The sequence below is a fragment of the Gekko japonicus genome, unplaced genomic scaffold, assembly GCF_001447785.1.
Source record: "Gekko japonicus isolate JY-2015 unplaced genomic scaffold, Gekko_japonicus_V1.1 scaffold4275, whole genome shotgun sequence".
Lineage (NCBI taxonomy): Eukaryota > Metazoa > Chordata > Lepidosauria > Squamata > Gekkonidae > Gekko > Gekko japonicus.
Genome location: NW_015161543.1, coordinates 77,706 through 94,621, shown reverse-complemented (window position 1 = coordinate 94,621; position 16,916 = coordinate 77,706). Strand labels below are relative to the sequence as shown.

Genomic DNA, 16,916 nt, shown 5'->3' with positions numbered 1-16,916 from the left:
GGCCCGATTCCGCGGCGGTGGAAATCGGGCCTCCGAAGCGGGGGGTTACCCACCACCCGCCCCCACTTGGCAGCCCTATCCAGGATGCATTATTTGCTCCACACAAAGCCCTGCAGTAGAACAAAATGTGCCCAATGGGGCCACCTCAGCTTGCGAAAAAGACACGGCAGGAAAGGTGAAGTGCCTTCTCTCCAGCACTTTGGTCCTTATCTGAATGAGGTCCTACAGCACTCGGGTGAGTAAGTTTCCAGCACCTGCTGTGTGGCTTCAGGGAAAGCCAGTTCAGTCAAGGAAACCCTGACCTGCCTTGTGGTCAAAAGAATTGTGTGGTTTGGTCCTTAGTTTTGTTCTTAAATAAAATGTAGATGTTAAGTGTTATGTACTGCTGGAGCTTGAGTCTGAGTGAAGGCTCCAAAGGCCTTCAAGGCTATTGGTTGTGCTGCTGGTAATGGCCAATCATATTTGTTGTCTTATATCCAATAGCTGTAACTTTGTATATAGTTCATGCAAATGAAGGATCCTAGCTGCCTACTTTGTATTGGTTGTTGTTAAAGATGGGTGTAGTTTTTACAAGAATAAGTTGGCTCCTGTTGAGCCTGTGTCTTTGGTTCAGAAGTTCAATAAAGAAGCATGTTATTATGAAAAGAGCTGCCTCGTCTCAATACTTAATATTAAGGATGTGAAGAATCTCACTGGAAGACACTGCAAATCCAGTTAAGTGATTTTCTCACACATTTACACCCTCATGGGTATGTGGGTGTTTTTTTTCTGGACTGGAACTTTAAAGAAACAAACTGAAGAACCGCGTGTGCGCACAAAAGCTTATACCCAGGATTAAACTTTGTTGGTCTTAAAGGTGCCACTGGACTCAAACTTTGTTTTCAAACCCTTACCCCGAAATTGTTCCAATTTTTAGTACATGCACAGCCGAAGCGAACCAAAATCTTAACATCTGAACTAAAGCGTTGTTGGTGGTGTTTTTAATTACCATGGTCACCCACGAAGATGATGTTGACACATCGATGTAGGTTCAGTTGCTTCAGTCCATCCATTAACTGGCCCAGGATCTTGTCGATGTCTCTCAGTGGATGTGACATCTATACAGGCACATATTTTAACACAATGAAAATTAGCCATCCATGCAGTTTCTACATCTTAGGGCTACCTAGAGGTTTGAAGGGAAATAGCACAGGGAGCGAGGAAGCTTGAACCTGATTGGAAGTGCAGCTTTGGGGAGGAGCTTAGTCCTTTCCCCCCAGGGCTCGTTTTGTAGCAGGAACTCCTCTGCATATTAGGTGACACACCCCCTAATGTAGCCAATCCTCCAAGAGCTTACAGTAGCCCCTGTAAGAAGAGCTCTGTAAGCTCTTGGAGGAGTGGCTACATTAGAGGTGTGTGGCCTAATATGCAAAGGGGTGGGACAATTTGCATAAGGAGTTTTCTTACCACAGTGGAAATATATAACGTTTTTACCTGATGTTTCCTTCAGTGATAGGGTTATCATATTTCGAAAAGCAAAAAAGAGGACATATTTCCCAACTGACTTAACTCAAATTAGTGATCATCACTCTGACAAATCTCATTTTAAATACCCCTGCTATTTGAGCTGTGATCATTGCTACTAACTAGGAATATTCTTAACCTTCCAACCCAAGAAGAGGACATTTTCATCAGCTTTTTTACAAAGAGCCCAAAAGAGGACGGACATCGAAAAAAGAGGACATGTCCTCCAAAAGAAGACATCTGGCAACCTATTCATTGAGCTTAGAGAGGTCTATCTGGCTGCTCCATCCACATTTTATCCTCACAACAACCTTCACTAATCTAGGTGAGGCAGGTTGGCCAGAGAGTGATCAGCCCAAGGTTACCAGCAAATTTATAACTAAGCAGGGATCCGAACCAGGTTCTGCCCAGTCCTAATCCGACACTTTAACCATGAAAATATGAAGCTGTATTACACTGAGTCAGACCCTATCAAAGTCATCACTGTCTGTTCTGATTGACAACAGATCTTAGGGGGTCTCAGGCAGAGGTCTTTCACACCACCTCCTACCTGACCCCTTTTCACTAGGGATACCAGACTGAACCTGGGATCTTCTGCATGCAAAGCAGATGCTCTACCACTGAGCCGTGTCTCTTCTCTTCATGAAAATGTAGCTTGTAGCATGGGGTTAAAAACAGGGGAAACATTCCTTTCTGACTGCTGCAGCCCTGACCCCCTGGCTCCCCGCTCTGTAACAACACCCCCCCCATGCTCCCACGGCCATACAAGGGAAAACCATAGAGTTTTCCCTTGTATGGCTGTGGCCCCGCCCCCAGTGTGCCCAGCGTGCCTGCGTCACTTCTGGGTGACGCGCACGCCGGGAGCCCCCTGCTCCCGGTGAAGAATCGCTTGGCAACCCTACTCATGAGTCAGGCCAGAAGGACTACATCAGTTCCTCTCCAGCAGCGACTCCAGTTAACTCAGGCAGTTCAGTCAACCTTACCTTACCAAATAAAAAGTGGGTGGCAAGGTGAAGGAGGACCATGCTTCTCTAGTGAGTAGGACACGTCTAACTTAGCCTTTCCATTGTCATCATCTGAACACAGCCAAACTTAGTATAAACAAACTTGAAATAGTAATTCAGATTCAGAACACAGTGTTAAGTGGCTGATCTCACAGTATGAAGATGAACATATGGAAACCCAAATCAGTTTATATGATAGTATGAACAAACTGTTTCGGCCCTGCCCCCTGCCTGGTGGAATGTGCTCCCCTGCAAGATCAGGGCCCTGTGGGATTTACTACAATTCCGCAGGGTCTGCAAGACGGAGCTCTTCCGCCGGGCTTTTGGTTGAGACAGCGTCCCCCCCCTTAAGTCGACCCCAATCTGTAGCCTGGGTCCTGAGATCCGAAATCGTGAAAATAAGAACTAAGAACATAAGAGACGCCAATGTTGGATCAGGCCAAAGGCCCATCTAGTCCAACACTCTGTCACACAGTGGCCAAAAATACCAGGTGCCATCAGGAGGTCCACCAGTGGGGCCACGACATTAGAAGCCCTCCCATTGTTGGCCCCCCCCAAGCACCAAGAAGACAGAGCATCTCAAAAAAACTTAAATTCTAATACCATCAACCACTGAGGTATCCGGTTTTTTCCTAGAGTTGTATGGCACATATGAGTTATGTTATTTTATATTCTGTTTTAATGTGGTTTTAATTGCATTGTGTTTTATATCGCTGGAACCCGCCCTGAGCCCGTTAAGGGGAGGGCGGGATATAAACCCAAATAAATAAAAATAAATAAAGGCATCTGGACTGTATTAAACAAGGCTTCTGAAGTTTAAATAAGATTGTTAGCCTGTTTAAATAAGACCATTAGCCTGTTTAATCATTCCTCAAGCTAAACAACATAAGAATTGGCTGACAGCCCTACTTTAACAGAAGATGAGACAGATATGAGCAACTTAATCTATGGCACTGAACTAACCATCACAAAGATCCAGGTGGGAAATCTTTTGGCCAGAACTTAGATCTACATTCATGTGCTGGAACTCTGTTATCGACTAATCCTGAAAAGGGTAGGACCATACCACCTACAAATCACCCACTCTTTGCCTAACAAGTAGATGTCTGATAAACATGAAGAGTCACCTATTTAGGAATGAAACATGATTCACCGGACAGATGCTTCCTACCAATTACTGTATTTGCCTACCTAGTAGTAAACTGTGATACAGAAACTATCCCCTCTCCCAGCGACTTTCAATGCACAAGACTGAAACTTGGGAGTCTGAACAGAGAGTACTCATGAATTTCAAATGAGTGGTTTGGGCTTGTTTTGCTTATTTGTTTTTTGTGGAAGTAGTAGATTTACCGGGGGGGAGTGCTGTATTTTCTGCTGTGATGAAAAGTCATATTCAGTTACATGATATGTTCAAATTCACTAGAGTATCTGGAGAGATATTTGTGATACTGTAGGAAAGAAAACACAGAGACACAAATGTCTATTTCTGAAAGTCCTCAGCTGGCCAACCTTTGCCAAGCTTTAACACCCTTACTGAAATTATTCTACCCCTTTTCCTACCAGTTCTGAAGCTTATATCAATCCTCATGTTTGAATGAAGACTTCTCATGGATGTGTTACGCCCCAAAACTATGTTCTTGCACAGCAGCCTGTAAAATCGGTAGCGTGCAACTGCTTGAATAAACAGATTCCTGGTGTAAACCATTCATAATATTACTTGCTGGTTTTCAGTGTCTTAAAACTTCCGTGACGTCCCAAGGAAGATTGGTTTTCCAAAACAGCCGCTGCCATTATTATAAAGTTGTTGGCCATGAAATCAAAGACTTACAGACCAATACTTGCAAAAACAGCTTTGAATTTAATGTTCCAGAAGGAAGTTCATAACACAGCACAAGGTTGTTCTTAATAAGTAAATGACCCAGTGATTTTTCAGACACTTCTAGATATTAGAAAGTATATTCCCCATGGGAAAATGTCTGATTGCACAGATTACATTTTTCCACCTGTGGATGAAGAACATGATGGACTTTTGCAGTAGCATTCAATGCCCTTGCTGAGATAATTTTTTTTAAGAAGAAGGATTTTGCTAGAGCAAATGGATACAGAGGTAGCACAACTCCCAAAAAGAATCTCAGGTTGTCCTAGTCGCTTAACTTGTAGCAGTCTATGGATGTAATTTGCAAAATGGCTACATTAAAAGCTCCACTTTGGGATTGTCTTCTTCAAAATTGCAAAAAATGGCTTCAAATGTGACAGTTATGGAAACTTACTTTGTTCCGACGGGATTCCGCAGAGTATAGTTCCGCTCTGTGTACTTTTCTTCTTTTCTTTGAAGGATCAACACGTCTTTTCTGTCTCCTCTTAGGAGTGATCTTTCTCTTAGGTCTTTTAGACGGAGCAGTAAGAGAGGAGCCATAATTACTCTCCTGTACTGGCGGAGAGAGATGCCTGGACTCAGAAAAGGCTTGACTTAGCCAACATCAGATAGGTAAACTACCTGTGTCAGCGGATCTAGGAATCTGTAAACCAAGTCTTGGTTAACTCCAGGAGGAAGGGGGTGTTTTCAAAAGGCTATTTACGGTGAACATTGAAAGTAAGGAGGTAGATATTGGTAAGAATAGTACTAGAGAACCTAAGAAAACACCCTCAAGGTGATGAGATCAATTTTCAACTATAAAGCAGTAAATCTGGTTTTTAAGTTGTTTTTAGAGGGGCACTCCACAAGCAGTGAGGTTGGATTCAATGTTTATCTTCCACTAGGGGGAGGGTCTTTCCGGAGGAAGGAGAAAGGCCCTTTCCACTGCAGGAAGGGCTCTTTCCTCTCTCCAACATAACATTCTTCTCTTTGGGAAGGGAACCGCTGAATAAAATGAATTATACATATGACTTCAGAAATGAAAGCTGATGGCTCACGATTCCAATATGTTTATTGCAAATACCTTCACGAGTTCAAGAAGCTGTTAAACATTTCATTGCCAGGTAACTTAGCTACATGCCAGTCCCATGTAGCAAGAGGATAATAATAATAATAATAATAATAATAATAATAATAATAATAATAATAATAAGAAGAAGAAGAAGAAGAAGAAGAAGAAGAATAATAATTTTAAACGCTCAGATGGGAAAAAATATTTCTATCCAGCAATCTTGGCAGAAGTTAGACTACCCCATTCTCAGATTGGTCCTTAATGCAAAACATATTTTCAAAGGAGAAGGAATCCTATTACTGCTGCCTGCAGCATATGGACTTCAGCCTTCATCGCCCGTTGCTATGAACATCTCCAATTACTTTTAATGCACATAGTCACTGTGGCATCTGAGGGGGGGGGAATGACCCAAAGACAGATGCTGGAATTGTCCATTTGACCAAGAGTCGGGGAAGCCATTTTTGAAGACGAGCCGCACAGCCAAGCAGAGCACAAGGGCCTGGAGAATACTTTAAAGTGACCTCAAAAGCAGCCAAGTTGCATGCAACTCCGATTGACTATTCCAATGAGAGCCCTTGGCCTTTTGTTTTTAGGATCATTCTCAGAAGAGAGCAAGCCGATGCATCATACAGGAAGACAGCGCAGCGTAATTCAGAACGGGGAGAAGAAAAGGAAGCGCAGCAAAAGGGGGCCGAGACTCCACGGTGATTTATAATGCCGTTTGTTTCTATCCGCCTAGCCATTCTCTGTCTTTGTTGTTCAGTCGCAGGGCTGCTGCTGCTGCTGCGTTCTTGGAATGAAAAAAATAGTGTTACCATCTGCCATGCTGTTTCATTGCTTCCTAGGAAAGCAGCTGGAAGGGGGATGCTAGTCCAATTCCATTTGTCTCTCTCCAGAAAGCAGCTTCGGAGTTTTCTTTTCAAAAGAAGAGGAAGGGGGGGGGAGAAGAGTTCAAGCCTCGTGCAGTCTCGATGAGCGGAGCAGCAGAGGAGGGGAGGAAAGGATCGTCGCAGTTTTTCAGACAGAAGCACAGCCAGAGCTGGAACTGTCCCACCGAGTGGTTCTAATAATCAGAATCACCATCCCAGGGCAGCGTGTTAGAGGAGAGGTGGGAAGAGTCCTTAAGCGCATGACCCTGTTGTCCGACGCACAGCTCGCCTAGTAGACTGCGCATTGCGTACACACATTCGCAAAGTTATAGTTTCTCTTTCAAAAGAAGTTAGAGCTAGGGGAGAAAGCCAAGTCTTTATTAACCAGCCAAACTTTCAGCTTCACTTTGGAAGAACAAAGACAGTTGAGAGAAAGAAGGAAGAATGGTTTTGACCTCTCGGTTTGGAGAAATGCTGCGAAATCACAGAACAGCTCAGCCAGAAGTCTACTTTCAAGGGCAGTCCCCTAGAGCAAAGAAGAACACTGATGGGAAAAGCAAGCACTTGGATCTAAGGATGCTTCCAAAACTTAGGGTTTTTCCAAGTATTGGACTTATTTGTTTATCATGCATAGCATATCACATCACATGAGGCCTAAACCAATAACAACAACAACAACAACAATAATAATAATAATAATAATAATTTTGTACTGTGAAGTCACAACCAACTCATGGTGACCCCAGGACACATAAACAGAGGTTCTTGGTCATTGCTACAACCAACTCATGGTGACCCCAGGACCATAAACAGAGGTTCTTGGTCATTCCTATCCTCTGCATGGCAACACTGGACTTCCTTGGTGGTATCCCACCCAAGTACTAGCCGTGGCTGACCCTGTTTAACTGGGGTTGCCATTCCCCCGATGGGGACAGGGGTTTACCCGCTTACGGGAGCCCCGATCCACTTGCACTCATTAAAATGCTACTTTTAGTATAATGGTGGCTTGGACTGAAATAGTATTATAAACAGTCAACGTGTTGCCACTTTTACAGGCAATACTCTCAAACCAGCATTTCTGTGACCTAACTGACCCAATGTGACACCATCAACTATTGTAGAAGAGCAACTAGATTCGAGTCCAGTAGCACCCTAGAGACCAACAAGATTTTGGGGGTATGAGATTTCGAGAATCAAAGCTTTGACTCTTGAAAGCGTATAGCCCAAAGTCTTGTTGGTCCCCAAGTTGCTACTGGACTTGAACTTAGCTGTTCTACTGCAGACCAACACAGCTAAACTCTCTTCCCTGCAGAACAGGAATCATATGGGCAGCCCCTCTCCCTCCAAGCTCTTTCACCCAAATGTCTTAAGATACCACCACAAAGCTGACTTCGGCACAAGCCAACCCACAGATGCTTCCCAGTGATCCCAGATCAGTCAGTTATTTGGATTTTTTTTAAAAGTCCAGGAAAAACAGAACGCTCCTGTTTCCATCTCAATAACCATCTTGCCAACTGTGAACGGAATGTCTACCTTAATGGCACCTGACTTTCATACACAACCCTACACTTAAGTACCTTGGCATTACCCTGGACAGGGCCTTGAGCTATAAACACCATCTTACCAATGTAGCAGCGAAAATATGGACGTGAAATAACATCTTCCAAAACTTATGGGGTACAACTTGGGGTGAGTGTGCTACGACACTTAGATGCTCAGCTTTGAGGATGGTATATAGTACTGTGCTTCAGTGTGGCTCAACAGCCCCCATGTCCACAAGTTTGGTGTTCAACTTAATACAACAATGAGAACCATCAGTGGATGTATTAACCCACTCTGACCTATTGGCTACCTACACTGTTCAAACAATAAAAACAGTAGCTACCGTGTTTCCCTGAAAATAAGATAGTGTCTTATATTAATTTTTGCTCCCAAAGATGCGCTAGGTCTTATTTTCAGGGGATATCTTATATTTCAGCGAGAGGCAAAACTGTAAGTAGGTCTTATTTTCGGGGGATGTCTTACTTTCGGGAAAACACGGTACCTACGTTGTGCCATATTGCTCCCCCGCTTCTCCGAAGACAAGATGCTCTCCTTCATGAATATAGAAAGAAGAAGAAGAAGAAGAAGAGATTGGATTTATACCCCACTCTTCACTACCCAAAGGTGTCTCAGAGCGGCTTACAAACTCCTTTCCCTTCCCCTCCCCACAACAGACACCCTGTGAGGTGGGTGGGGCTGAGAGAACTCTTGACAGAAACTGCTCTTTTTCAAGAACAGCTGTGCCAGAGTTATGGCTTGCCCAAGGTCATCCAGCCAGGTGCAAGTGGAGGAGTGGGGAATCAAACCGGTCCTCCCAGATTAGAGTCCGTGCACTTAACCACTACACCAAACTGGCTCTCATCAAAAGCTCATGAAAAACAGAGACCTGCCCATTCACAAAGACATGGCTGATGTTGGCCTATCCAGACTAAGGTTCCAACCACCCAGCAATAAGATCTGCACAAATCCTGCTATCACAAAATTCTGAGCCAAGGAATGAATGATCGCAAGCACAGATGCAATCACTTCCACTCAATACCCCTAACATGACAAACACCAATGAGGGACCCACAGGATTTGATTTGTCACGTAAAGCATGGAAGATGGCTAACAGAATATGAACAGGCTTTGACAGATGTACAACCTCTTGTTTAAATGGGACAAAATAGCAGGACCTGAATGCAATTGCGGTGCAGCCCGCCAAAGTATTTTCCATCTGTCACAGGAATGTGAGCGCCGTGCTTTCCAGGGTGATGTGACAGAGCTCCCCAGCTGAGATTGAGTGGATTGAAAGTGGGATAGTTCAATCTGTCTGTATACCCATTGTATCAACTTGGTTACTGTGTGTACACAGTAGTACACAAGTCCTGTGTGTAATTCTGCCATATGATAAATAAAATAAATAATATTCCAGTTTAACATTTCAGAAACAGGATTTGTTTATGGAGCTTGGTTTTCAGCACCAGGGTAGAAATATACAGGAAGTTAGCTGGAGTCCGTAATGACTGCAGTGTTAATAAACACACCGTGCAAAGATGTTTTATATTCCAGAAACATAGGGAACCGTAGACATTACATCATCGTCGTCGTCATAACAACAACAATAACACTGCAACAAAATAAGTATTAAATATATAGTAAATGAGGAAACTTATAAACAGTAGAATATAATAAGTAAACTGTAACCCCTTTGAGTCACATGCTCCCAGAGGTGACCTTCTTTTGGGTCGTGTGCCATTAGAGATGCAACTTTCCTATTAGCAAACCTTCTTGACCCTCCTTTTGAGTGTGTTCACCTGCCAGTTTTCCTGAACTTCCTTATTTATTACTAAATAGCCAGGCTGCTTTTATTACAAAAAGAAAATCAAAGTGGTTTACAACAGATTGACTTTTCAATCAACATCAAAAATTCATAAAACAGCAAAAAGTTTCCATAACTTACATTTAAAAACCACTGTGGGTTTTTTTGTTTTTGTTTTTTAAACATAGCTAACAAGCCAATACTAACAGGCCCGGAGGGCAAGGAACATTTCTCCCCCCCCCCAAAAAAAACCCCTATGCATGACAAAGCTATCCAGGCCTCTAAGGGGAGAAAATTCTATAGTGTTGGCCCTGTTTCTGATGGATGCCAGTCTGGCATCGATCTTTGATGGTATTTTGCAGCAGGTCCTCATTGGCAGATCTTAAAGAATGGTATCATTATGGATCAGAACCCCGATTAGTCTTGCCCCAGATGCATAGTTTAGGGTTTTGAAAATTAAAACCACCACCTTGCTCACACCTAGCAAAAGATGCACAGGATAGGAACACCACGTCCCCGGCCCCTTTCGCCCTGGTGGCGGGGGGGGGGGGGGAATGCTGGGGAAATGGGGGGGCAATCAGTGTCGATTCTATCACATCACTTCCGGTGTGACCTGGAAGTGACATCATCCTATTGGGTGCATTCTAGGATCTGCCCAAAACTCTATGGTTAAACCAAACACTTTGGGCAGAAAGCTAGAGCATCACCTCAGTGTGATTACATCATTTCTGAGTCATGCCAGAAGTGCCAGAAGTGGTGACATGGTGTTGGTGGGACACTGAAAAAGTGACTCACCACCCCCTGTAACCTCCTACATGTTGCCAGCCACAGTCTGTTAACCCTAGGGCAGCCACGTTTTTGATCCTTGGAAGCTTCCAAGTGGCCTTCAAGTGCTACCTCTACACCGAATTTATTATAGTAGTATAAACTGGAAGTAAGCAAGGCATGGAACGTAAGAACCTAAGAAGAGCCTCACTGAATCAAATCAGTTGTCCATTTAGTTCAGCCTCGTGTGTCACATGGTGGTTAACCACATGGATGGTCAACAAACAGGGTTCAGAGGTCAAGGGCTCCTCCATGCTGCTCCTAGCACTGGTATGCCGGGGTTTGTTGTTGGGATATAAGTAGATTCCCTTTACTCATCATGACTAGAAGCCATTGATGGACCTCTCCTCCCCAAATTTGTCTAAGTCCCTCTTAAAGTCATCTGTGCTTGTAGCCATTACTACATCGACTGGCAGTGAATACCATAGTTTAATTACTTGCTGAGTAAAAAAAAAAAAAGTATTTATTTTTATTTGTCCTGAACCTATTGCCCATCAACTTCATTGGATGCCCCCAAAATCTAGTATCACTGGGGGGTGGGAGTTTCTCTATCCACTTTCTGCACGCCGTCCACAACTTTATAAACTTTTATCGTGTCCCCTCTTAGTTGCCCTTTTTTCTCAACTGAATAGTCCCCGACTCTTTAGCCTTTCGCCATAGGAAAGGTGCTTCAACTCCTTAATTATTTTGGCTGCCCTGTTCTGCACTTTTCCCCAATCCTGCAACATCCCTTTTGAGAAACAGCTCTGTATCTGCTTGGATAACTGTGTTGGATCCCGTTGGGTAGCCATGTTGGTCTGAAGCGGCAGAACCAAGTTCCAGTCCAGTGGCACTCTTAAGACCAACAGAGTTTTATCCAAGGTATAAGCTTTCATGTGTGTATCCGTGTGTAGGTGTGTGTGTGTATCTGAAGAAGTGTGCGTGCCCATGAAAGCTTATACCTTGAATAAAACGTTACACAACTGTGTAGGAAGGTTTTAAACAGGAAAAGTTATTTTCCCCCCCCCCTAAAGTTTGCTTTCAAGCTCTAATATAATATGGAGATAAGGATCAGATCTATTCCAAATGCTGGAAAAGCAGGCAGATCTGTTCATACACAATTTTAAAAAAATCCCCCCAAAACAGCAAATCACCTTTATCACTAAAGAAAAATCCCTGAGAAGCCCCCTGGAGCCCTTCCTTCTAGCTGATTTATGAAACATTGATACTTCCTTTAAAAAACTCAAAAAGTTAAGAGAAACATTAAATACTTCCTATCCTTTCTTTAAAAAAATCCTGTCAATGTCAACATCTGTGCACTTTTGCACAGCTCTATAGGCTAATGTTCATAACTGAAATAAATCACACGGTCTCCAGTTCTGCAGTCAGAGTGACAAATATGTGCTCACATTAAAATGTCACCTTAAAACAAAGTATTTAATTAGCTGTGGACAATAACCTGATTTATTTTTATCGCGGTCTTGTTTTTCTACATTTGTTCTACACTGCCTGCCAAACCAATATTACACTTAAAACAGTTACCCAAGACAAAAAATAAATAAATCCATGAACCCCAAAATGCAACACCAATTTTAAAAATATGAAGTTATAAAACCAACACATCTGAAAAAGCTAAAGCTAATGCCAACCAATCTGGAGGAAAGATTGGTGATCTTTGGGGATGATGGGCTCTCCTTCTTCGGGGGGTTTTAAACAGAGGCTAGATGGCCATATGACAGCAATGCTGATTCTGTGAACTTAGGCAGATCATGAGAGGGAAGGGTTGCCTCAGTGCTTAGTTCTTGTGGCCTTTCTTACACGCCCAGGGAAATGCTGATCGCCACTTTGGGGTCAGGAAGCAATTTTTCTCCAGGCCAGTTTGGCCAGGGATCCTGGAGGATTTTTTTGTCATCTTCTGGGCATGGAACAGTGGTCACTGGGGGTGTGGGGGGTATTTGTGAATTTCCTGCACTGGGGGTTGGACCAGATGACCCTGGAGGTCCCTTCCAACTCTATGATTCTATGAAACGTGTTTTTACTTGTCTTAGAAAAAAGATGAATTAAGCCACAGAACTTTTAATTTCAGCTGATTTCCGGTGCAACCCGGAAGTAACATCATCACCCACAGGTAATGCCATTTGCCCAGGGCTGATCCATTTCCTCAGTATTTTATCCCTCCTGTTGCCCAGCAGGGTGGCAGTGGGCAGAGCTGGCAGGGGGTGGGAGAGCCGGCCTTTGTACTGCAGAGATCATTTCTCCTAGTGGAAATGGCAGCTTCACAGGACAGACTCTACGTCACATTCCCAGTGAGTTCCCTCCCCTGATTAACTAGAAACTCGAAAGATTTGGGGGTGGAGCCTATGGAGGGTAAAGGGAGGGGCCTTGGGAGGATGTAATACCAGAAAGTCCACCCCCCAGAGCAGCCATTTTCTCCGGAGGACCTGATCAGTTGTAATTCTAAGAGATCTGCAGACTCCATCTAGAAGTTGGCAACCCTATATATAACCTTTAAGTGATCTTATCATACAGAAGGGAGTCAATTCTTGGGGTATCATTCTATGGGGAAAGAGCTTCAGGCACACTCAAATATCCTCCCAAGAGCAGATGCTACCATGATGCTTGACTGCTTGACTGCAAACAAGGTTGTTCTGCCGTGCTGAAGCCACAATGGAGTGGCTCCCCCCACTCCCCCCCAGCACTCCCTCCCTTGCATCAGTTGCTCGCGGGCCGCATAAGAGCCCTGCATGGGCCGGTTCTGGCCACCTGGCCTTATGTTTGACACCCTAGGGTTAAAGCCTGCAGGGGAGTTAAGGCCTATTTCCAAGCAAGGCAGGAAGCAGGTGTGGATGGGAAGCTACAGACAAAAAAGGAGCTGCAAGTAGACCTGTTGTTCCAAAGAAAACCCCAAAGTGAAAACACATAATACCTTTTATTAGGACCAACCAAAATGATACAAAAGAGCATGGAAGCTTTCAAGTCCCCAAGTGTCCTTTGTCTTGCTGAATTTGTTGCTGCAGCTGCTTTTAACTTTCAGTCTTGTGAAGAATTCTACAGAACTCGAAAACTTGCATAGTGCCTTGCATCACTTTGGCTACTATAAGGCATTACATGGCTTTTATTTCTGGCTACAGATAAAAGGCAGAGGAAGAATGAACCCTGTTGGCAGGCTCCAACAAGAAAGGGAACAAAGCATCCAGGAGCAGAAAAGAGTTAGGCATACGCATTCCCCTTTCCCCTGAATGACACCAAAGGGTCCCATAGTTTGTCCTACCTCCTTTCCTTATACTCGAAAACATTTGCACTTTGGTGGGGAGGCTGAGGTCCAGAGCCTCCTTTTCCTAGAGAGGGAATGACTGTTCAGACAATCTAGGGTTGCCAGCCTCCAGGTGGGGCCTGGGGATCTCCCGCTTTTACAACTGATCCCCAGCTGACAGAGATCAGCTCCCCTGGAGAAAATGGCTGCTTTGAAGGGTGGACTCTATGGCATTGTACTGTGCTGAGGCCCCTCCCCTCCACAAACCCCGCCCTCTCCTGGCTCCACCCCCAAAGTCTCCAGGTATGTTCCAAAAGACTTGGCAACCCTAAGTGACTGACATGTGACAAACGCAATACTGGGAGCCTGGAACTCACTGCAAGTTTTGTGGATGGTTGCCAGACAAGAGCTTCAAAGGACAACCCTGAGGGACACTGGAATTGTGTAGTGAGAACGGCAAAAGGGACGTCTCTGTGCTTAATTACAAGGTATTTATTAACCCAGAAATGATCAACAAAATCAAGGCGAAAGAGTGGTTCCTATAAAGAAAACCCAAATATACGTCCAGATAGATACGGGGCCTAGTGCACACTGAAGTACTGCAAAGGACTGTATTACACTGACTAATACAAGAAATCTGCCTCTATCTTTCCTGTAACTGCTGTGAAACCTCCATAGAACAACTGCTAATATCACAAGGCACAGCAGCACCTTAAAGACTAGCAAAATTTGTGGCAGAGTATGAGCTTTTGTGAGTCAGATATCTGAAGAAGTGAGCAGCCACTCAAAGAAGCGCATACCCTGCCACAAATTTTGTTAGTCTTTAAAGTGCTACTGGACTCTTGCTCTTTTCTACTACTGCAGACAGACAAATACAGCTACCCATCTTGATCTATCTTAGGGTTGCCAAGTGAAGAAATCGCCACAGCAGGGGACTCCCAGCTTGCGGCTTGAGCACTGTCCGAGGGAAAACCATAGAGTTTTCCTTCGGATGGTTGTGGCCCCGCCCCCAGCATGCCTGGCGTCGTCACGTCACTTCCTGGTGACGTGCACATGGGGGTGGGGTCCCCCCTGGGGCCCGATCCGCCGGCAGCGGGGAACGGGCCTCTGGAGTGGGGGTTTCCCCGCCCCCTGGGGGGACTTGGCAAGCCTAATCTATCTACAAGGCATAACAACTGGAGAAGGACGTCCTTCTTCACCCAAAGAGTGATTAACACTTGGAATTCACTGCCACAGGAAGTGGTGGGTGCTACAAGCATGGACGGCTTCAAAAGGGAATTAGATAAGCATATGGAGCAGAGGTCCATCAGTGGCTATTAGTCACAAGGTATAGCTAGGGGCTCTGGGGCAAGTGATGCTCTGTCTTCTTGGTGCTTGGGGGGGGGTCAACAGTGGGAGGGCTTCTAATGTCCTGGCCCCACTGCTGGACCTCCTGATGGCACTGGTATTTCTGGCCACTGTGTGACACAGAGTGTTGGACTGGATGGGCCTTTGGCCTGATCCAACATTGGCGTCTCTTATGTTCTTATGTTCATAGAGTTTTCCCTCGGATAGCTGTGGCCCCGCCCCCAGCGTGCCCGGCGTCGTCACGTCACTTCCTGGTGATGTGCACGTGGGGGGGTCCCCCCCGGGGCACGATCCACCACCAGTGGGGAATGGGCCTCTGGAGCGGGGGTTTCCCCGCCCCCCGGGGGGATTTGGCAAGCCTAATCTATCTACAAGGCATAACAGCTGGAGAGACCCTTTTGGCCTTCTTTCCCCCTCTCCACCCACATTTTAGACCACTTACTGTCAATGTACTATGCCATGTACTATGTACCCATGCCAGCCACACAAACCAATTTCTTTAAAAGAGAAGGAGGCGAGTGAGAGAAATGCATCTGCATTAACAAGATGTCGGTAGTGATTATAAGGCATAAAGCAGGAGGCCACGACAAATTCACCTAACGCACACAACTGATTTGCCGGAATGAGATTTTTCAGTATATTCAAGAGCAACCTGTATAAACTTTGCGGATAAACTAAAATGGCTCCTGTGAAGACCTCCTTTAGTAGGAAAATCTTTCCTGCCTCTTCATAATATATACCCTTGAGTTTGTAGAGACGTCTTCACTGAATGCTTACAAAAGAGCAGAACAGACAATCCACAGATGCAGGAATTAACATTTCAGCAGGTTATACTCCCACAAGAAGTCAACAAAGATGGGCATTCCATTTACGTAAGAAGAACTATACTAACCTCCGAGCTAAAAGGACCATATCTGTGGCCAGCGATATCTGGTTGTTCAGAATAGAAAGCGTATGCATAAGGTCTGAAAGAAAGAAAAATTTCCCACAACATTTCTTTAAAGCAGGTCCACTCAAGTCAACCATAGCTTCCATTGTGGGGAGGGTGTGGGGAGAGACTTCTACTGAGTCGTAAGTCTGCAGCCTAATTAAACAATTAGTTGTTCCATAACTTTGTGAAATATTAGCAGGCATACAGAGAAGTACACAGGGTCAAAACACACTGATGGAGAAAAAAGTTTCATAAGAGAGAAGGGGGAGGCAGAGGAACAAGCAGCAATTTCCAATGTCTGTGCCCGCTGGAAAGTTACAATGCCCTGCATGCACCGTTAAAAATCTTGACATTGGCCCAAACCTCAGCATGCAATGCTTACATGAGACTAAACTGGATTAAGGGGGGGGACACAGTAACCCATGCAACATTAACCCGCACAATTAAATGTTCGCCATCATGAACTTGTTAGGACAGAAAAGGCAATTGAACAAAACTAAAAATCTACTAAGGTGACTGGCAACACTGGCATTCAGGCCTGTAGCTACAGTGGGGCAGTTCGGGGCCTGGCCCCCTGACTTCCAGCCAAGGCCCCCTGACTTCCATGCAGCCCCCAGGCCCCCCAACTCACTGGGCCACCTGGAGGACTCCCCACCACCGCCCCTCCTCCAAGCGCAGCTTGCTTCCCCGCATAGGCAAGCAGAATGCGAACGCTGCAAAAGTAAGTTTTTAAAATTTTTATTTTTTTTATTTTGTGACGTCAGTGCCCCCCCCCCACTTATTTACAGGCCCCCTGAATTACCCGATTGCTGGACGCCGCAAGTCCTCTCCTCACGGGTCTTGCGGTGGTTCATTTTCCTTGCGGGCTACAACTACCAGCTACAATTATAAAATCCTGGCTACGGCCCTGCAGTGGCATTCTATTCTCTTTTGCA

The 16,916-nt window shown here is 44.8% G+C and overlaps 1 protein-coding gene across 1 annotated transcript in view; it reads right to left on the bottom strand.

Moving 5' to 3' along the window:
• Window positions 1-988: 988 nt before the first annotated feature.
• LOC107125824 (ectonucleotide pyrophosphatase/phosphodiesterase family member 2-like) overlaps window positions 989-16,916 on the bottom strand; it is a gene marked incomplete at its 3' end in the record, with an annotated part of 65,769 nt that continues 49,841 nt past the window's right edge. Inside the window, exons 11-13 of the mRNA XM_015429286.1 lie at window positions 15,943-16,015; window positions 4,778-4,933; window positions 989-1,097 (exon numbers count right to left, since the gene is read on the bottom strand). Of these exons, the coding sequence (XP_015284772.1) occupies window positions 989-1,097; window positions 4,778-4,933; window positions 15,943-16,015 (338 nt within the window). The remainder of the gene's footprint in view (window positions 1,098-4,777; window positions 4,934-15,942; window positions 16,016-16,916) is intronic.